Source organism: Rhinichthys klamathensis, unplaced genomic scaffold (genome assembly GCF_029890125.1).
Source record: "Rhinichthys klamathensis goyatoka isolate OS25496 unplaced genomic scaffold, OSU_Roscu_1.1 h1tg000889l_1, whole genome shotgun sequence".
Classification (NCBI taxonomy): domain Eukaryota; kingdom Metazoa; phylum Chordata; class Actinopteri; order Cypriniformes; family Leuciscidae; genus Rhinichthys; species Rhinichthys klamathensis.
The window spans coordinates 59,318-82,500 of NW_026607243.1; the positions used below are offsets into that span (position 1 = coordinate 59,318).

At 39.4% G+C, this 23,183-nt stretch overlaps 1 protein-coding gene across 1 annotated transcript; it reads right to left on the reverse strand.

Annotated features, from left to right (window-relative positions):
* Positions 1 to 1,258: 1,258 nt before the first annotated feature.
* hnrnpa3 (heterogeneous nuclear ribonucleoprotein A3) lies at positions 1,259 to 22,148 on the reverse strand. Its single transcript, XM_056244001.1, has 11 exons — positions 22,002 to 22,148; positions 20,754 to 20,876; positions 19,625 to 19,771; positions 8,208 to 8,418; positions 6,970 to 7,059; positions 6,756 to 6,842; positions 6,585 to 6,647; positions 5,072 to 5,206; positions 4,286 to 4,420; positions 3,771 to 3,844; positions 1,259 to 1,633 (listed from the first exon to the last, which is right to left on the reverse strand). The coding sequence occupies exons 1-10, from the start codon at positions 22,005 to 22,007 to the stop codon at positions 3,789 to 3,791; spliced, it is 1,053 nt and encodes a 350-aa protein (XP_056099976.1). The 5' UTR covers positions 22,008 to 22,148; the 3' UTR covers positions 1,259 to 1,633; positions 3,771 to 3,788.
* Positions 22,149 to 23,183: the final 1,035 nt, after the last annotated feature.

A 23,183-nucleotide genomic window follows, 5' to 3' on the forward strand; every position in this document is an offset into this window, starting at 1 on the left:
GGCAGATTTCTCTTGGGCATCACAGTGAATCCACGAGACAAACTTCAAGCCGTTGTGAAATCTGCGTGGGTACATGTTTCTCCATCAAATACTCCCATTGCTGTGGATTCCTACTGACATGACTGGATTTCGCCCATGAAAACTCACTGAACAGTGGTAAATGTGGCCGCACCTCAATATTTAGTACTATTATACAAAAAAAAAATCAGCTTAAGATAATGGCAACACAACAAGAAATGTAAACACATATTTAGCATATTTATAATTTATTTTATTTCACACTACAGTATTCAGAATTTGACTTTTTTTGCCATTATGGTAATGAGAAGCCACATTGCATTGACTTCATTTTCACTTCATAATTTGATATATATATACACGATATCAACAAAAAAAAGGTGAAATAAGACCCCAGGTTTGTGAGATTCATCCACACAGCATGGTCTATACTTGAGCCGAATGTAGTTTCTGAATCTCTCAGTGCGACTACGGGAGGATCTCTTTATTAAATCACCATATATCTCGTGCGTATTAATCTTACCCATCCAGAACCGTCGCTGAAAAGACTTTCAGCCACTTACTGTAGACCGGGCGCTGCTTTTCCCATCTGTAAATTAAGCAGAAGAGTTACTCTTACCTTCCACGTCTTCTGTCTGCCTCAAACCCTCATCCTCACGCTAGCCTTGGCTCTCCGCTAGCCTTGGCTCTCCGCTAGCCTTGGCTCTCCGCTAGCCTTGGCTCTCCGCTAGCCTTGGCTCTCCGCTAGCCTTGGCTCTCCGCTAGCCTTGGCTTTCCGCTAGCCTTGGCTCTCCGCTAGCCTTGGCTCTCCGCTAGCCTTGGCTCTCCGCTAGCATTGGCTCTCCGCTAGCATTGGCTCTCCGCTAGCATTGGCTCTCCGCTAGCCCTCCTCCTGTCCAAAACAGACGCTAGACACACTGGTCCAGTGGCGGCTGTCCTGTTGTCAGTTCGTCTGTCTCGGCCTGAAGGCCTTTCTACTCTCATACACAACAACAACACGCGCTCAGGACAGCCGACTCGCTTTCAGACTCAATGACGCACTAAACTTCATTATTACTAGAGCACAACTTTATTTCAACTGGTTTCTTTTGTCAATTGTCAAAAAAGTGAAACAATCTAGACGTGGATCTTTACAGGTTTGACATGTTACATGCCCTCAGATCTGATAAAGTCTACTCTGTTTTTCATTCAGAGATCAACAACACATGTACTGTATGCTCACAATATATAAAAATTCAAATCAAAAAATTAAAAGCCCTCCAAATAATATCAAGGCCACAACATATTGCATACTCACAACATATCATTTTTGAACTACTCTGGCTACAGTGTTTGATAACATAATATTTTTTTCACTCTCAAAAACGCTAAAAAAAACAACAACACATTCACAAAGGATTGAGGGTGTGAGAAAAGCACAAAGAAAATCCGAGCGGGTGAAATAATGCAGCAGTAAGGAATGTACAGTACATACACTAACTAACACACGCTACTCTCGCGCGGCCAACGTTAAACACACACCGCTGCGGTAAAAGAGCTATAACTGGCAGATCTTGGCCCTCAGTAATCTTTCCTCTCATCTCTCCTCATCACCATCTAACTCTGGATCTGAAGCCTGTTGAACACACACACGGTAAAACATCACAAGTCATCATCCTGTGTTACACTTCTGTGGAGTCTGTGGCTGCGTCCCAACACGCCTACTCTCACACTGTATAGTAGGCCGAACAAGTCTGTAGGGCCCCGTGGATTCAGCCGACGGGATAAAAACACAATTTACCGTATAGAGCGGACGGTCACGGGATTTGTCACATTTTTGAGGAATATAAAATATAAAAAAAGATATTAAAAATAATATTGTGTTGTTGTTTTTATCAATTCAGTTAATTGAATATTAAAATGTAATTAAAGCATTAAAATCCAGAAATCTTAAAACAGAAAACCAGAATTTGGTAAAAAATAAAACAGAATTAAATAATAATAATAAAAAATTTCATAGGTCCGTAACATTGTATTTTTTGTTAAACTTTCTTACATTGTTGTTAAATTGTATAAGTTTCATTAGACATGCCTTTTGATTACAACATTTTTATTTAACCATTAAAATTGAGACCAATCCAGAAAAATATATATTATGTTATTATTATATATATTATATTATGTTGTTGTTTTTATCAATAGGGCTTGGGCGCCGGGTTGCATTCTGGGACGTGGCGGCCATGTTGACAGCTTCGCGAATGTAAACATACAGCAAGTCGAACGAGGAGAAGCAGCAGAGTTGGGAGAAAGAAGAGAAAAAAAGATGTTAAAATCCCTAAAAGGATGTGGAATTTACCGGGATACGTTAAATAGGGAAGCCAGGGACCGGTATGTGGACAAAATCGGCACTTTTAACGGTTTGGATCCATATGAAATTTCCAACAAACAGCGGGAGCACAGTAACTTAATCCGGACAAAGGTAAACTGCGCTCCACCTAGCTGCTAGTTTAGTAACAGTTAGTGCTAACAAACATTCACACATGTAACGTACTTTTAACTATGTTTTTCTAAAGTGTAGTTAGTAGCTGTTTTAAGCTAAACTTAAGTTAGTAAGCAAACCGATGCTTAGGGGAAGGGGGTAGCAACCGTACAGAGACTGACAGGTCCGATGGAAGGGCTAACGTTGATGTTATGAGAGTATTAAAATACGGGATATTTTACAGGAAAATACTAAAACGGGAAGACAGCGGGAAAAGAGCTCAAATACGTGAGAAGCCCGTAAAAACGGGAGGGTTGACGGCTAACGTTACTACAGTTTTGAAACGCATAGTTAAAAGTATATGGTTGTGAATGGTTGTTAGCACTAACGGTTACTAAACTAGCAGCTAGGTGGAGCGCATCTTAAAGTTACCTTTGTCCGGATTACTGTGTTCCCACTGTTTGCCGACTCTTTGTTGGAAATTTCATATGGATCCAAACCGTTAAAAGTGCCGATTTTGTCCACATACCGGTCCCTGGTTTCCCTATTTAACGTATCCTGGTAAATTCCACATCCTTTTAGGGATTTTAGCATCTTTTTTTCTCTATACTTTCTCCCAACTCTGCTGCTTCTCCTCGTTTGACTTGCTGTATGTTTACATTCGCGAAGCTGTCAACATCAACTATTTAGTTAATTAGATATGCTTTTTGATTATTAAAATGTAATTAAAGCATTAAAATCCAGAAATCTTAAAACAGAAAACCAGAATTTGGTAAAAAATAAAACAGAATTAAATATTAATAATAAAAAATTTCATTGTAACCTAACATTTTCTTTTTTTGTTAAACTTTCTTACATTGTAGTTTCATTAGACATGCCTTTTGATTACAACATGTTTATTTAACCATTAAAATGGAGACCAATCCAGAAAAATTCAAACGTAAAAAAAAAAAAAAAACGCAATCCAGAAAAATATCAAATGGAATTTGTGAAAAAATAAAAATGATTTCATAGGATCTTAAGTCTGCCAACAGAGAAGTGTGTTCGAACACTATCTGAAAAGCAGTAGGAGCACCTGAATGATCATATGAACACCTCAGAGCCTCATCGGGACACCGGAGAGGATTTGAGAATGGAGGTCACATGATAATGGCAGATGAAGTACGTCCGAATTTAATCATTCTATACAGAACATACTTTTTTGAAGAGCCGTGAAGCCGAGTTTCAAACCGCACGTAGCACCTACTATACAGTCTGTGGTTTGGGACGCAGCGTGTGTCGGCGCTGAACTTACCACAGATAAGCTGATGTGTTAATATCTCCGGGAGTTATACCCGCCGCCGCCGCCTCCACCAGAGCCATATCCACCTGAACACAACAGAGGCTCAGGCTAAAACACTGGGGATATAGATATACATATATATAACGGATAGATCCGGTCCTTGATTCTGATTGGTTGAGCCGCGTTCAAAGCCGTTGTGAATCACTCCACGAACACATTACATCAGTGTTACTGCGCAACTGCCGTTTGTGATGCTTTGTTGCTGCATGTGTTGCTTGGCAACCTCTTTGGAACTACATTGCTTGGCGGAGGAATAAATGTGTTATAACGTCATATTTTTTGTTGCTGGTGTTTATTTTATGAATAAATAAATATTAAAATGAATATTTTCAAGCAGTAACCGTTTTATAAAAGCAATAAGCCCAGCGAAACCGTGTTTTACAGTGAATTTAGAACAGCTGAGGGGTGTTGCGCCTTTAAATTCACTGTAAATCACGGCTTATTGCTTTAATATATACACTGTTTACCTCCGTAAGGTCCCGAGTTCCTTCCTCCGAAGTTATTTCCCTTCATGGGGCCGTAGTTGGACTGTTGTCCCCCGTAATTCCCGAAATCATTGTAGTTTCCTCCTCCTCCTCCTCCACTACTGCCACCAAAGTTACCTGTGATGAAGGTAATAATGAAGATCATTTCAATGCATATTTATTATTCTACTATGTACATTTTTTATTCTATGAGTGTTTTACTATTTTTGTATTATTCAGAAGCGACAGTAAAGACTTGCATTACATTATAACAAAAAATAGTCTTGCAAAAATGCTGTTGACTTTCTATTCATCAAAAGAAACACGGAAATTTAAAGCAGCACAACTGAGAGTAAAACATTTACTAACATTGATAGTAATATAATAAATGTTTCTTGATCATCAAATCATCATATTAGAGTGATTTCTGAAGGATCATGTGACACTGAAGACTGGAGTAATGATGCTGAACATTCAGCTTTGATCACAGGAATAAACTGTTTTTACGGTATTTTTGATGCAGCCTTTGAGAGCAAACGAGACATCAAAAACATTAAAAATCGTACTGACTCCAAACATTAGAGTATTTTTTTAATCATTTGTTTCAATTAAATGATTCGTCGGTTCATGTCATTACAAAAAAGAAGCTGGTCTTTAGTCAGAATATAACATGTAGCTCCGCCTCCAAAACGACTTCTATTTCAGGATGACATCACTGAGCCCTCTTGTTTAGCCCCTCCCCCTCCAGCCACCTGTCAAGCATTTGTCTTAGCTTTAACGAGAATGTACCTCCAAAATTCCTGCCATCATTGTAGTTGTCATATCCTCCAAATCCTCCTCCGCCTTGGTTACCGTATCCAGGGCCTCCACCGTACCCCCCACGACCCCCTCCTCCGCCAGCGCCTCCTCCATAGTTATTATTACCTGCCGTCGCAAACACAGCAGAAACCTGCACTTCAGTGGTCGTCTTCTCAGGCTCTCGGGGAGTGACACTGATTGGTTGATTGGGATAAGTTAGCACTTCATTTGCATTAAGAGCTTATTGTTGTTGTTTTTGGACGTCTTCCTTTTCAATACTTATTTGAGGTCTTCTAACTTACTGGATAGTTGTCTTTGAACAGGTTGAGGATTTGTTATGCGAATAGGAAATCGCTTGATACACAGGCGAAGACCTGTTTTGGTCGAAACGTTGCGAAATATTAAGGTTTAAAGGAGCAGATTAAGCAGTGCTGGTTTTTTATCACTTCATAAAAATATATATACTTTTTATATAAATATAAAATATACTTTTTCAGCTTCTGGTCAACATTGGTGCAAATCTGGCATAAATTAACAGCAAGTTTTCTGCAAATAAACAGGTCATGTGTTCAATTTGGACTTTTATTGTTCCTTTGTATTTGGTTATTTCCTGTTTTCAGTTGCCATTTTATAGTTTTGCTGTCGATATGACGATATTATCATACATCAACAGTGTCTGGCAAGTACGATCAGACGATCATCGACAATATGGGGAAAAATGACTAATATATTTCACATAGCCCCATACACATTTATTTACAATATTCAATTCAAGTTCAATATTTTCTATAGATTAGTAGTTAGTAGGGTTACGAATAGAAAATCGATTCCAATTCTGATATCAGATAGGCCTACTTAAAGGGATAGTTCACTTTGAAATTAATTTTTGGTATGTTTTAGCTTACCTCAAGGGCATCCAAGATGTAGGTGTCTTTGTTTCCGCAGTAGTTTCAATTTTGATATTTTTAGGTCAAACCGTTCTTGTCTGTCAGTCATATAATCGGACGTACAACCTAGAAGCGCTGCGCTGTTACACTACGTGAAATCTCACGGTCGTACAGAGAAGGAAATGAATAGTTGAATAAAGTCGTTATTTTTTTTTATTTTTTTTTGAGCCACTGTAGTCACTCGGACTATTTTAACGATATCTTTCATAACTTTTGGGCCGGCCAGTTTCGATCCCTAAAGAAGCCTATGGAGGAGTGATCCAGCTCTCAGATTTAATCAAAAATATCATAATTTGTGTTCAGAAGATGAACGAAAGTCTTACGGGGTTGAACAACATTAGGGAGAGTAATTACTGACAGAAGTTTCATTTTTGGGTGAACTAACCCTTTAAGTTCCCTATTTCCTGGCTTTTAGTTTAGCTCTTATCACTTATTAAAACCCTTGCACTTTGAGCCACTAGCTTCAGCCTGGCCTTTCCCTGATCCTGCCTGCATGTTTATTACAACACTCTTTATCAAAGAGTCTGCTGATTTTGATCATGTAAGTGTCATGATACTGTCCCCACCAAATCCGTTGTATCCGTCTCCTCCGTATCCACCCCGGCCTCCTCCGTACCCTCCTGTAAACAGGGTTCAGTGTGTTTAGCACAGTGTTATTCACACCTGAGGTTGTGCTCTACACACTCACACACAGGATCAGATGTACAGTATCACATGTCACATATCACCTCTGCCAAAGTTGTCACCTCCGAAGTTTCCTCCTCTGTTCATGAAATTATCCCCACCTCCACCTCCACCTCCACCTCCACCGCGATCTGAGAACGCACCCGACACAGCACGTTATATATTATTAGCAATAACCACATGCATTGCTTTGAATATTACAGTCTCAATTTATCATGAACCTTTCAAAATGGTATTTCTATTAAACATGCTACTTACATCTCTGATTGGAACCAGACTGCATCTCCTGCTTTGGAAGGGCTTTTCTTACTTCACAGTTATGAGAGTTGATTGTGTGATATTTTTGTGCTGATGACAAAGGAAAATTAATCATTTTAAAAAGGCAAAACATAGATCTGTTAGCTCAGCTACTGTATAAAACCTGCAAGAACGGGTATTTCTTGCCATAATATGGGTAGGTGACACAGCATGTTTGTGACCTTTTATACAGTTATGGCCAAAATGATCTCCCTACAAGTTCGATTAAACAATCAAAATATGAAGATGATATTTTAGGCTTTTTAAATACTTTAAATATGAAGAAAAGAACAAAGGTATTTATCTGATGAAATGATGTGCCAGAACAACAACAAATGCAGAGAAACACAAAAAGATCACAGGGAAAAGCTTACACATTGACTACAACATAATCAGTTATATTTCGTTTATTCTCTCGTTTTTGCAAGTGTTCATAATTACGGTAACACTTTAAAATAAGGTCTCCTTTTATAACATTAGTTAATGTATTAACTAACAATGAGCAATACATTTGTTACAGTATTTATTTAATCTTTGTTAATAAAAATACAGTCGTTCATTGTCATATTCATGTTAGTTCAAGGTGCATTAACTAATGTTAACAAATACAAGTTTTGATTTTAATAGTGCATTCGGAAATACTGAAATTAACATTAATAAATGCTGTAGAAGTGCAGTTCATTATAAGTTCATGTTAACTAATGAAACCTTATTGTTAAGTGTTTCCATAATTCATTTTTATGACAGCCTGCCCGAAACTTGTGTCACAAATAACACAATTATCTCCAAGTACAACTACACAAGAGCTTTCACAATCTTTAACACATTTTTAATAATATTTGAATAAAGAGTGATGTCAATTTTCCATCACTTTTGGCCGCTACTGTAAACCAACATGAAGATTTTAGCTAAAAATAAATTTATTTTAGTGTATTATTGAGTTTTAATTTAATTTTGTAATTTTCACTTAAATAGTATTTTGCTAAAAATTTGTAATATTTACACTGAAGTACAAATATTCCATGTGATGTATATCAATTAATGGCAGTTCATTTAAGCTGCATGCACGATAATTAAAAAACAACCAGAAAAAAATGCTGTTTTAATAGTTTTAGATGGACTATTTTACCCATAAACTATATATTTCGAGTCTGTGTGTGACTATCAGATGAAAGTAAATGGTTTCCATCTAAACTCACCAACAATTTTATCCACAGTATCATGATCATCGAAGGTGACGAAGCAGAATCCTCTCTTTTTGCCAGTCGAACGCTCTTCCATTATGTCGATGGTCTCGATCTTCCCGAACGGCTCGAAGTACTCTCGGATGTGATACTCCTCTGTGTCCTCCTTGATCCCCCCCACAAAGATCTTCTTCACTGTCAGATGGGCTCCAGGTCTATTCGAGTCCTGGATAATCAAAGCACATCCATTTATAGCAGAATCATGATTTATGAAGGAGGATCATGTGACACCGAAGACTGGGGTAATCGCTCGTGTAAATTCAGCTTCGCATCACAGAAATAAATTATATTATGAAGTATATTCAAATAGAAACCCATTATTTTAAATTGTAATAATATTTCACAATATTACAGTTTTTTCCAGTATTTTTGATCAAATGAATGCAGCCTTGATGAGCAAAAGAGACTTCAAAAATATTAAAAATACTAATGTTTCCAAACTTTTGACCTGTACACTGTACATCTTAATTAAAGTAAATGATGCTTTTTAATGTTTTTCTTTTCCTTTAGTGTGTAATGTGTCTGTTCCTGCATATATAAGATCTGTAAAGTTACAAAGCTCATAGTCTCCCACAAAGGGATTTATTTAACATAAACACTGATCCAGACCTTCCTAAAACCCCTCGATCCGAGTCCAGATTTACCAAACCTCTGCAAACATCCACGTCACAATGTGAAATATTAGCATAATGCCGGTCGAAGAGAGAAGACGAGGCTTCGGTGAATTGTACACTGTAAAAAATCTCAACGCATTATATTTAGTTTCTTTATGTTTTTTTTGTGTGTATTAATTACTCTCAAAAGTTTCTTTTTTTAAAATTTGTCCATTCAAATTCACTTGACAAATCAATTTTAAAAAGTATTTGAATTCTGATAAAAGAAATTCTGAATTGAAGATCATTTTGAGCGTTAGGGTTTACATTAAAAAAAGCACATTATTTTTTACTAGGGATGTCCCGATCAGGTTTTTTTGCCCTCGAGTCCGAGTCATTTGATTTTGAGTATCTATCGATACCGAGTCACGATCCGATACTTATAAAATACATAAAAAAAAGAATAAAGAAAAAATAAAGAAGAGAGAAAAAACTGATCCAGGACGTTTCTTATTTTTTATTTAATTCACCTTATTTTAACATTCAACAACTCTGTTAACAAACAGAGCCCTTCTGTGAGGTAGCTTGAACAATCAAGTAATAAATAACATAAAATCTTCACTTTTGGACTTTAGTGCAACAGTAAATATAGAAAAAGTCTAATATAAAAACAAATAGCACCTCAACTTAAAATACCCGGCAGGCATGTAAACAAAAAATAAAAATGTTTTAAAAGTGTATAAAAAAATAATGAGAATATATATATACATTAGGGGTGTAACAGTTCACAAAATTTGCGCTTCGGTTTGATACGATACAGCAAAAAGAAAGAAATGCCAGAGAAATGTCCTATTTATTAAAAGAAAAACTATTTTTAAATAAGTTTGAGTTTTCCTACATCTTGAAACTTTCAGGTTTATAAATGGGGGTAATCTTTGAAGGATGAACAAATAATGTTTTGGTAATCACATTAAAAATAACATTTAAATATATATTTATATAATATTTGAGTTTTGAAGTGCAACATTAAATCCATGTTCATTCACGGCACAATGATTCTCCTGGTGTCCACGTGAGCGCTGTTTGATCTAATAGAGATCTACGGTTAATAACGGAGAAATGTGAATGCTTCTCACTAGATCTCGCAGCGATGTTATTACTTCAGTGGCGAACTCAAATGTGTTCTTCACTGGATCTCTTAGCACAGTGTCGCTTGATCTCGCGCTGCACAGATGTTGCTGATAAATGGCCCGTTAAGCACAGTATAATGAGTAGCGCAGTTTCGTTCCGCTTTCATAACGTTTGCCATTTGATGTTGCGCAACGTTGTGGTGGTCGCGCCAGCGCCGATTTTGTCTGCAGGAAAAATGGTCCTAGGAATCGTTCGGTTTGTATGCGTACCGAACCGGAAGCCTCGTACCGAAACGGTTCAATAATTACGAATAGCGTTACACCCCTAATTTACATATATCCGAGTCCTGATCGGGAGGTAACCTCCGATTCCGATCGAGTCTGAAACCACGTGATCGGGCCCGATTTCCGATCGCGTGATCGGATCGGGACATCCCTATTTTTCACACACTACATTATTGCAGCACCTCTATTCTCAGTCTGTCTGAAACACTCTTGCTGCGTCCCAATTCGCATACTATCCGTCCTAAATAGTATTCGAAAATAGAATTAGTACGTCCCAAATCGTAGTATGTTGAAATGAGTGTCCCAAAGAGACCCGGATGGTCTACTATATCCGGTCAGAATCCGAAGTGCAGATCGTTGCACACTCTAACGGCTGATATTGCCCACAACCCATCGCGCGCTGGACGAGGATTCGGTTAGAACTACAAACACGAGTGAAAAGTGTTAAAAAACTACAGACATGGAGGACGAAAGAGTCCGGCTTTATAGAGAGGTCTAGATAAAGGGGTTTGAGTGATTAATTATCAGTTTATAACCTGACGAAAATGTATTTATTCAATGTTGTCTACATTATATTGCATCTACAGCACATTGTGAACTTTTATAAAGATACGTTTAGCCATTAACTTTTAAATGCATCATTACATTCAAATTGCAAACACACGAGGAGAGTCTCCGCATGAAAGACCCACGACTGGCGGATGAACGTGCGAAAACATTTCTCTCCGAATCGGTAAGAAATTATATTCGATTGAGTTTAAGTTTTCGATTTAAGTTTTTGAGTTTCGATTACAGGATGCACGCGACAGAGCTGTCCGTTAAAGATGACGAAGTAGTATGTCCCAAAGCTTGCCTACTCTTTTGCTACACACTTAAAAGTATGCACTTTTTCTTCACAAAAAGAGTACATACTTTTAGGGCGTAGTATAAGTTGGCGAATTGGGACGCAGCATCTGATTTCTACAAAGCCCCTCCTCCTGAACACCTCAGAGTGCTCTGATTGGCCAGACTTCTCAAGTGTGTCAGAAATGTAACGATCGTGAGCTTCAGCTTCTAAAGCACCTGTAAACACACAGTTAATAATGTGTCTGTATTAATCTATCAGTTTAAGCCCGATTCTGAAAGTCCAGATGATCGGAACCAACTTCGCAAGCACAACTTGTATACAGCTGGCGTTACTCTCCCGGGTTCAGGAAGATGTCCTCTGTGAAATGTGTTGTGGAAACGTTTGGGTTGCACTGCTTAAGAACAGTGAATGTAAACCACTGATTCCTGATTTCATCCGGTTTCGGACGGCCAAATTAAAGGGTTTTGCTTCCGCATGCAAACACAGTGACTACACTACACTTTCACCACGCCAGCCCTACATGGAGTATATTATCTCTCTGAATTATGAGTTAACGTCTTGCAATTTAGACTTTCTTTCTCAGAATTGTGAGTTTCGAATACAATTCTGACTATATTTCTTGCACTTCAGAGTTAATCTCTAGTGGTTTTGAGTTGGTATCCTCCTGCAATTCAGACTTTTTTTCCTCAGAATTGTGAGTTTATATTTCACAGTTCAGACTTTATTTCTCGCAGTTACGAGTTTAACTCAAAATTCAGAATTGCAAGATTTTGACTCAAAATCGCAAGAAATACACTCTGAATTGCCAGAATAAAGCCAGAAACTCACAGCTCTGAGAAAGAAAGAGCGATATGCGGCATTAGGGCTAGGGCTGGGCGATAAAACGATAACGATAATTATCGCGATATAATTTTTCTCGATAAAACGATATCAAGAGTTCGATAAATGTTCGATAATGTTGATGCGCCAAAAGCGGAACGAAACTCATTTGAACCGCGCGCGCCTCACGGACTGTTTATCCGCTCGGCTCAAAGTCCAAACGGCAGCACAGCGCGAGCTCACTAGAGGAGATGGATGCGTTTACTCTGATCGGCCTCGCTCACGAGATCCAGTGAAGCGCTTGAATTCAGCGAAGAACACAAATGACTCGGTGATTTAAACCAGTTTAAAGGCAGATGAAACAGAGCTGACGAACAGGAGAAACACTGCGCAACGATACAGTCAATCTGAATTGATACTGAATCCATTTACCATGGATGATACTGGATCCATTTACCATGGATGATACTGAATCCATTTACCATGGATGATACTGGATAACCAATGGTTAATTTTAATAAAACTCAAACAGTCAGAATATTACATTTTACCAAATAAAAATGTGGTTGTTAATTTTTTTTTAACAGATGTTACTGTTTTTGTTAATGAACATAAATTTAACATAGTAGTATTAGCTTGAGTTAAGATGCAGATTTACTGTCAACTCACTGTCAAATATGTGTTTCGGGATAAAATATGTAATATTAATATGTGCTGAAGATACGTGCCATCAAAGTCAGGCAACACAAACCTGTTGCAAGACTTGAAACAATATCCCCCATTAGCACATGCAGAAACTAAGAAATATATGTTTAGCAAGTGTTTGTCATGATATGTTCTGACAATAAAGAGTAGTTTAAAACCACAATTAACGCACTTTCACTTAGGAGCAAAAATCTGCCTTTAAACTTGAAAGAAATAAAGATTTGGCATTTATCGTGATAATTATCGATATCGACTGATATAAAAAAATTATCGTGATACATTTTTTTGCCCATATCGCCCAGCCCTAATTAGGGCTGACGCGATAACCGCAATATTGACAAGCCGACCGCAGAGGAATGCAAGCAACCGCGATATTCGCCTGTTTTTTTTTTTCATAAGGCTATACCCTTCTTGTTTTGAACTTCGTGCATGTGTATTGAATGTTGAATAAGTTAATAATGATAACAAGACTGTTTATCATGGTGATTTGTACAGAGGCTTCGTGGATTTGCACTTAAGCCCCGTTCACACTTTGTCGCTGGAGGGCGTTCCCACTGCTGGTAGCCTAGTAATGTTTGTGAGTGACATTCACGGATGTTACTCTATGTTAGACAACAAATACGTTTTCTTGCCGCTACAAACAAACATTTTGGAAGGAAAAGTCGAAATATAAATGGAATCAGTACATAAAATGGATAATATTAAAGATGAACGAGAAACAGTGAGTGATCTTTGCCATCGCGGCTATTTAACTGCAGAAAACGGGCAAATACCAGTCTATCTGGGTTCCCCGAAACCATTCAGGCACGGAGTCAGTGCGGTGAATACCACTGTATGTACACGGAGATATATCATAAATTTCAGGACAGTTTCTGACTGCTAAAATGAGCTTCTCGTTCAACTTGCCTCGGTCAGACTCAGCACTGAAGAGTGACGTGCTCCACTGACTTCACTCCTATTGGTTGTCGCTCCCGAAAGTCGCTCTTCATTTGCATAAAGTTAAACAGATCTCAACCCCACCGGTCGCGCGTGTCGCCGGAATCGCCCGCTCCACATTGAAATGAATGGTATCGTGTCGCTTTGTCGCTTGTAGTGTGAACGGGGCTTTAAGCCTACACACACAGTAAATGAGAGATCGACTGAGCGCATGCGATGACCTGCGTCTGTCTTTGAGGTCAAGTCATTTATATTCGTGAAAAGGTTGCCGTGTCCAAGGAAAGCGAAACATTTGTCGTATCATCCTTGTAACGTTTAAGGGTATTTACCATGAATGGCCTGGTAAATCCATTGGTACCTGGTCAATGCATTGAATCAATGCCATTTGTCTCTATTAAAGGAGCTGTATGTAAGATTGTGGCCAAAATTGGTACTGCAATCACTTTCAAATTACTGTAGAGCTGTGTATCCCCTCCCCCTCCCCCCTGACTCGAGGTTGCCAGATAGGCTGCAGGATCCAGCAGGAACATAGGCTGCTACAAGGAGCTTTCAACTAGAGCAGAGCTGGCAACCCGGATGCCGAAACACTGACTTCGTGATTGGTAGATAGGTGGAGGGTGGGGCTTCAGGCCAAAACACAAGATGACAACATCAACATCGGTTGAGGGCTGCAACTTCACTTTTTAAATGACAATATCGTGGCCGTACTAACTGTTGTCAGTGATATAAGTATTTGATATGAACATGATTTCTTAATGTCTAGAGACATATCAGGCAGTGTTAATTTTGTCAGCAAATTTTGATTTAGTTTTAGTCTTGTTATGAAGGTGGTTGAAGCAAGGGAGGAAGCAGGATCCAATTGCAGCACACTTTATTCAATAAACTCAAACTACATAAAGACTCAGGCTAGGGCACAAGACTCAGGAACAGAACCACCAACATCAAGGTTACAACAACAAGAACTCACAAGGACTGGACTGAAACACAGGGCTTAAATACAAGGGCAAACGATCTAAACAGGATAACAAGGGGGCGTGGTTAACGGGAAACACCTGGGAAGACTAATAGAGATAACGGGGAGCGGGAAAACAGGGAACAGGACTGAACCAAGTGCACAAAGACAGGGGGAACACAGACAGACATCACAACATAGCCCCCCCTCTATGGGCGGCTCCCGACGCCCAACAAAACAGGACACAAGACAATTCGGGAGGGCGGTGGAGTGGAGGCGGTCCCGGGGGAGGGACGGAGGGCCAGGTCCGCGCAGGGAACGGGACCAGGGCCTTGCAATGACGGGCATGGGCTATGGAACGTGGGCTGACCTGGGCCATGGAACGTGGGCGGAGCTGGACGTGCAGGCGGCCAGGGCGGAGCAGGCTGTGGGCGTGTCCATGACAAAGCAGGCCGTGGGCGTGTCCACGACGGAGCAGGCCGAGGGCGTGACCAGGGCGGAGCAGGCTGTGGATCCTCGGGCGGCCACGGCGGTGAAGACCCCTCGGGCGGCCACGGCGGTGAAGACCCCTCGGGCGGCCACGGCGGTGAAGACCCCTCGGGCGGCCACGGCGGTGAAGACCCCTCGGGCGGCCACGGCGGTGAAGACCCCTCGGGCGGCCACGGCGGAGAAGACCCTTCGGGCAGCCATGGCGGTGCGGCCTTCACAGTCCCATCCAGGGTCCTACTGCCCCCCCCCCAAATTTTCTTAGGGGCAGCCATGGGGTCATCAGCAGGAACAGACACCGGCGCAGGATCAGCGGGCTCTGGCGCAGGATCAGCGGGCTCTGGCGCAGGATCAGCGGGCTCTGGCGCAGGATCAGCGGGCTCTGGCGCAGGATCAGCGGACACCGGCTCAAGTGTGTGCGTAGCCCACACACACCACATGGCTGTGGCCATAATGGCCAGTGTTGCGGTCACTGAGGGCTCAGGCGGCGCATGTGTGGCGTGATCGGTTTCTGGCTGGGCAGACGTGACGTGATCGGTCTCTGGCTGGGCAGACGTGACGTGAACGGTCTCTGGCTGGGCAGACGTGACGTGAACGGTCTCTGGCTGGGCAGACGTGACGTGGACGGTCTCTGGCTGAGCAGACGTGACGTGGACGGTCTCTGGCTGGACGGTCTCTGGCTGGACGGTCTCTGGCTGGACGGTCTCTGGCTGGACGGTCTCTGGCTGGACGGTCTCTGGCTGGACGGTGAGCTGGCAGGGTGCTTCATCAGCCAAGCCCACAGTAAATGCCGAACCGCTCAGCAAAAGGGCCAGGTCGACATACTGCTCAATAGACCCGTTTGGGTCATGCAGTGGCATCAGGTAGCTGAGCGGCTCAGAAAGACCTCCACGAAAAAATATCTTTAGGCACAAATCATCCATACCAGACAGGTGAGCCAGCTCCAAAAAGTCCCTCACATAGTCCTCAATCGGTCGGTCTCCTTGGCGGAGACATATCAGTTGTGCTGCTGGATTCATTTTTGGTGAGTTCTTCTGTTATGAAGGTGGTTGAAGCAAGGGAGGAAGCAGGATCCAATTGCAGCACACTTTATTCAATAAACTCAAACTACATAAAGACTCAGGCTAGGGCACAAGACTCAGGAACAGAACCACCAACATCAAGGTTACAACAACAAGAACTCACAAGGACTGGACTGAAACACAGGGCTTAAATACAAGGGCAAACGATCTAAACAGGATAACAAGGGGGCGTGGTTAACGGGAAACACCTGGGAAGACTAATAGAGATAACGGGGAGCGGGAAAACAGGGAACAGGACTGAACCAAGTGCACAAAGACAGGGGGAACACAGACAGACATCACAACAAGTCTTAGTCTTTTGACTAAAATGCCATTTACAGGGTTCCTGCACACTTTTGAAAGTCAAATTTAAGGCTTTTTAAGACCTTTTTAAGACCTGAAGAAATCAAAATTAATACCGTACATTAGGGCTGTGCAGTATTGACAAAAATATATCTTGATATTTTCAACGTTTTGTTGATAATAATTAGATGATATTTTACTGATTGTGTTTTTGTGCTGGTGCCATGGCTGGTTTAGGTCTATTGTTGACAGCTGACTCACGAAGATATTCATATTTTTCATATTCTATGCTGTGGTCAGTTCACAGCAGTGACAGAAATTAATATTTTAATTAAGGGGCAATATTTGCCACCTTAAATTGATTTTTTCAGGGGCATTTTCACCTATATATGGACATTTTTTCTAAACTTATTTAGAGTTATGCATCACCTTTAATGTCAAATACTATCATTCAAATTAAATTATACAGTAATTATACAATAATACTTAATTATATAATAATCATACAGTACCACTGTTACAGTCAAATTAAATCATTCAATCAAAATCCATCTTTGCAGTGCAGAGGTGACAGAAGCGGCATCAGAAGTGGCATTAATTTATTTACACTCCATTTACAACTGCATAAATAAAGCTATGAGATATATATTTTTAAATCAATATTCAATATTTAAATATGAAATGATTTCTAATTTTAACATTTTATTTAAAGGGTACTTTAAATATGAAACCGCAGCGGCAAATCACTGTCTTAATAAGTGAGTCATTCATTCAACCGATTCGTTCAAACGGCTGATTCATTCGGGAAAGAAGCAAGTGATTCGTTCAAAACGCGGATTTCAGTCAAGAAATAATCGCTGTCGGTTGCATTGAGACTCTGCTACGGTTTCATTTTGAAATTAAAGTCGGCGAAATAAAGGGAAAACAAACAATATTGACAATATTGTGTCTAAAAAGTAACTCAATGTTAACTTATTGTTAATTTAACTGTTGTATAACATAAATATCACACTTGGAATCGTGCACGGGAAAACGGCACTCTTTCTGATGTGATATTCTAATATAAGAACATAATATGATATAAATATAAGACAAAAACTAACTTGGGGACATAACAGTTACACTGCACACATCACGCAGTGAAAGCACGAGAGACAAATGCGATGTCAGCTCGCAGTGCCTCGTACATTGTTAAAACAATGATTGCAATATCATAAAAGACAATACACATCGCACACCATACGCACATAAAGAATGAACTTACAACTGAACTGACATTTACGACCTTTCTTCTCCTTCTCTCCTCTCGCGTGCAGGAGACAGTTATGCTGCCGCGACTCGCGAGTGACGCGAAATGTCACGTGAACTAGCAAATCCACAAAGATAGAATAATAAATCAATAAAAATACGTACGCTAATTAGATGGTTTTAATTTGGAAAGCTTTTAGATATGTCTAAGTCAAAGTGTCATCTAAAATTTAAGACCTTTCATAAGTAAAAATAAGACTTTATAAGACTTTTTATGGCCTTAAATTTTAAAAATCTAATTTAAGACTTTTTAAGACTTTTTAAGGATCCGCGGGAACCCTGCATTTAGTTTTAGTCATATTTTAGTCATCTGAATTGTTTTAGTTTTAGTCTAGTTTTAGTCGACGAAATACAATAACATTTTAGTCGACTAAATCTACAGTAGATTTAGTCGACTAAAATATAATGGGTTTAGTTCAATTGTAATGCGTTAATTTAGAATTTCTCTAAAATTTCCAAACCCATATACTCTCGGAGAAAACATCTATTAACCTATTAATATGAATGATTTTTAAGTTTGAACATGCAATACAGATACAGATTTAACTGCTGTTACTTAAAAAATATCTTAAAATGAAATAAAACCACTTTTCCTAAAGTACAACACAGTCTTCTTTACAATGAATGATATATTCATTCCTTATAACTACTTACACATCATTCTTTATTCTTTCAAGCAGACATATTTATTTGTATGAATTAAATATAATTAATCCTTATTAAAGCTATTAACAAACAGTGAATGCTTTTCTCTTTTTCTTTTGTTGCTTGATCAAAATTAAGGACACGGACCGCATTAGGTTTATTGCCACTGTCACTTTAAGACGTCGGATCATGTCCAATGACATGCGGATACAATTGCACTGATGCACATCCGACACACTCACAGTTTAAGACATAACCAGCATAGTTTACATGAATACTCTCCAAAAAGGACATTTAGACATACTGTTGTGTATTTCTCCATTCAGACACGAAAGAGAGCTCAATTCAGTAGCCTACTCGCGCGCTGTAGGTGTATTGTGCATGACTGCACGCTTCGGGTTAGGTGTGTGCGCACAGAAAACCGCACCGAATAGAGCTCTTTTTTGCATCGTCACTCTTATTCAGAGATCTATATGTCTGCCCTACTCATTCTCCCAGACGTTCACATTTTTTAACGTTTTATGACCGCGGGGTAGATCACGTTACAGTAGCCTACAAATGTGCGCATCTACCACACACGCAGGACATCAGTTCTGACGGATCGCTTCCCAAATCGTCACTATCTAACATTTTCGTCTAGTTTTTATTAGTTGACGAAAATGTCAATAGATTTTCGTCATAGTCTTTGTCATTCAAAACTAGGTTTTATTTAGTTATCGTCTCGTTTTCGTCTGTGAAAAAATGTCGTTGACGAATAATTTTCGTCGTTATTTTCGTCAACGAAATTAACACTGATATCAGGACCATTTTATGATTAATTGAAATACATTTCTTACATACAGGTCCTTTAAGTGAAGCATCGGCTTGAGCGTTACCCAGCTTGAAAAGTGGAGCTCAAAGTTAAAAATAATTAACATCTTGTTTCATTACATCTATCTTTTAATGAATCAGCGTTTTTTAACGTGTTCGTTGGATGAACGGTTTAATGACTCACTCAAATGAGTTGGCGTAACAGTGTAACTGCATAACTGATATCTGACGCGAAACCTATACGAGTAGCGCAAGGGCTTTTCAGGGCATTCATACATTACTATTTTAATATTCATGAGAATATTCATACATCGCCCACACATCGCACCAGAACCGGTTTCGGAACCGAAACTTAGGAATTTCGCACGGTTCCGGTATTTTTCAAAAACACCAACGGTTCTGGATAAGAACCGATTCTCGGTTTCAATATTGTGATTATCGCGACCGCCCTAACTCCATACAGCTCAATGTTTTAAGTGAATGTAACCGTACCTCTCGGGAAACGGCCCGTTTGGGCTCAACGACGCGACCGTCCACTTTGTGTGGCCGAGCTGCCATTGCAGCGTCAACCTCCACGCCACAGGAGTACGTCACGAAGCCGAAGCCTCGCGAGCGCTTGTTTGCTGGATCTCTCATTACCTGAGGAAAGATAAAAGCAATGATAATATCATCAATAACAGTGGTTTTGTTGCTGTTATTATTAGTGGTATTTCTATAGACCCTTTTTGCGCCGACATCACAATTACGTGACGGCGTTCGCTGGAGGCAAAACAAAGGGACAACTGGAGGCGGCCGATACAAACCAGCACAGATTCGGCTACATAAGGACATTCGGCTCAAAATGTCATCTTGGCCGAGTACAGGCTCCAATTTGAAATTTTATCGCATAATGTTTTCTAAACTATTGTGATTAATTGTGAATCATTTATGATTGTTTGCATAAAAAAAAAAGCTGTATGGAAATGCCAAGATGCACATAAACTAATAAAAATTAAAAAAATGTGCATGCAAAAAACTGAATTGAGGCAGATCTTCTTTTTTTTCTGATAAGAAGATATAGGCATAAACTGAGATGGAAAATGCATTTGCAGAACAAATCCATTGATGTGCAAAAAAAAAAAAAAAAAGAATCATGTGACTGCCTCAACAGATCATGTGATCAGAAAAATGGTGGAGAAAGAGAGAGAGGTATTTTTGGATGGACGATGAGGTCTGAACATTTTTAAACCTCATTTTTGAAAAAGAAGAGTCTTCAACGCTTGATGGAAAACAAGTCATTTATGATGGAGGATAAAAGAGCCACAGTGGTTTTGCTCGATTGTAGCAACTTCCATTTTTATTACAGATATTTTGCGCCAATTTTGCGCTATGTTTCCTTTGGATGGAAACATAGCTAGTGATAGTATGAAGTATTATGGTAATTCAGTGAATAATAACTATATTCATATACCATGGCATGATACTCCAAGATGCTTCGGAGCTGAACCTGGGACTTTTTTTTCCCCTTTCATTTTATGTAATTGAAAAAATTGGGATTGCATCTGCTGCAGACACATTTCAAAGTGAATGCAATTAGTCCCTAAAGCGAAACTGAAAAGCATGTGATCTGACGGCCACTCACCACGCAGTCTGTGAGTTTGCCCCATTGCTCAAAGTGAGCTCGTAAACTGTCCTCTGTGGTCTCGAAACTCAGTCCACCAATAAACAGCTTCCTGAGCTGCTCCGGCTCCTTACTGATTCGACCCTGTTCACATAAAACACAGTTACATATCACACTTGTTATCTTCAACCTTTGCCTTTTTACAAATATGCGTCATTAGACAGATACAACTGGCCCTTAATGCTCTAAAGTTATTAAGTTAATTGTTTAAAAAGCTGATAATACATGTGTTCACTGAATGTGTGGGTGTTTCTGATGGTGAATATCAAGAGGATGGACTGCATCAGGCCATACTTTTGCCATGTTGCGTGAAGGCTTATTTAATATTCATTAGATTGAGTGACGTCAGCCCAACAATCCCTCCTAATTGGCTGAAAGAGTGAAGTTGAAAGGTGGGCTCTTGTCAGTTAGCCAATGAACTTATTTTACTAAGGCTTGATCATGAATATTAATTAGAGCACGTGATTGGACGCTCCAAAAGATTACCTCGTAACCTTGTTAATATTATTCATAAGCTCACCCTACGCCATAGTAAGATTCGTATTTCGGCCGGTGGCAGAAGGTTTCAATGGCATTACATCTAAAGGAATAGAGTGGCTATGTGTGTACACGAAGATCAAAGATTACACGCGCATTCTTCCGAGATAAAGACTAAATTCAGGAGGAGACGGTTGGAAATAAACCGGAGGCTGAGGAGCGTCTAGAACATTCCTTGCCAACGAGTTCACGCGCCATTTTAGATTTCTTTTTCGTGTTTCCTCCATATTGTTAGAGATAATATTAAAATTAAACATTAAATTCTTGTATCTGTATTTCATACGGTCATGTTAGCAAAATAACAGGCTCAATATTCCGTTAACGTTAAGTTAGTCGAACCCCCCCCCCTAACCAAAACATTAGCAGTACGTTAAAAATTGAACCACGAGTTCATGCCTGGCACGGGTTTGGTGTTTAAGATAGTAACTGTAACACCAAGAGTCTCGTGTTTCGTTTGAAAATAATAATATATCCGTCTTAACAGTAGCAGCTATGCTTTCAGTAACGTTATCTGCTCTGCTCTCGGCCACAGACACGGCTGGGTCAACATGGCAGCAGCAGAATGCACCATTAACACCAAGCCACTATAATAAACTCACATAAGATATGTATTATTATGAATTCTCTACACTCCATATGATAACATTAATACTAATATTGATAAATTGGTACCTCCATGCTGCAGCTTTTGCGCCCCCTCGGTCTCTGCACGCCACGCGGAGTAAAGCGCTGGTGTAATGACACACTTCGGCCATTGGAGGCGCTGTCGGACACTCAGTAGCGGTTAATAATCAAAACTGCGTGCGTCTTGCGGAAGAACATTGTAGCCGGAGCTACTTCTCTCTGTTTATGTATATGACGAGTCACGCAGGTACTGGGCTACTCCGCAGCGGTTGGTCTAAAATAGTCCCAATATAAACACTTATTTTAGGCGTATTGTAGTGATTCAGGATAAGAAAAAAAACACGGTTTGGAAGATGGATTCATTATATACATTTTGAACAAAATAAAAAGTTACTTTAACAATGGCTACTAAATCTGTAAAAAATATATTGCCCATAGTTCATGTTACCTAATGCATTAGCATTAATCTAAACAAATGAGACTTGTTGTAAAGTGTTACCATTTTGTTGTTTCAATTTGTGCTGATCCTAATAAATATGTTATTGATTTAAAAAATATATATAGCCTATATATTTCTATGTAGGCTACATGCAGCGACTTTAGCTATAGAAAATAATAATTCATAATTCATTAATAATAATAATAATAATAATTCATTGCATTTATATAGCGCTTTTCTAGGTACTCAAAGCGCTTCACATAGAAGGGGGAATCTCCTCAACCACCACCAATGTGCAGGATCCACTTGGATGATGCGACGGCAGCCATAGTGCGCCAGAACGCTCACCACACACCAGCTTACTGGTGGAGAGGAGACAGAGTGATGAAGCCAATCAGTGTATATATATATAAATAAATATATATATATATATATATATATATATATATATATAAAATAGTTTTTGACATATCTATAAGGCAGTGGACACATGGCCTTAGAAAATATGATACACACAATATGATACCCACCAAACTAATCATCTATCAGTAGTACTGTTGCCAAGAGTTGGCCCTTATAATAATAATAATAAGTTTTATTTATATAGCGCCTTTCCAGAGCTCAAGGACGCTTCTTCTTTAAGTATAATAATATATACTTAAAAATATAATTTAATATGAAATATATACCAATATTAGCAGTTGTTTGATGGATGGATGGATGGATTGGTTGATGGATGGATAAATGGATTGATGGATTGATTGGATGGCTGATGGATGGATAAATCGATT

Coding starts and splice junctions, on each gene's coding strand:
- hnrnpa3 (XM_056244001.1), bottom strand. Junction 5,207..6,584: donor CAACGGATTTGGTGGGGACA/GTATCATGACAC, acceptor TTGCGACGGCAG/GTAATAATAACTATGGAGGA. Junction 3,845..4,285: donor GAACTCGGGACCTTACGGAG/GTAAACAGTGTA, acceptor TGTTGTGTTCAG/GTGGATATGGCTCTGGTGGA.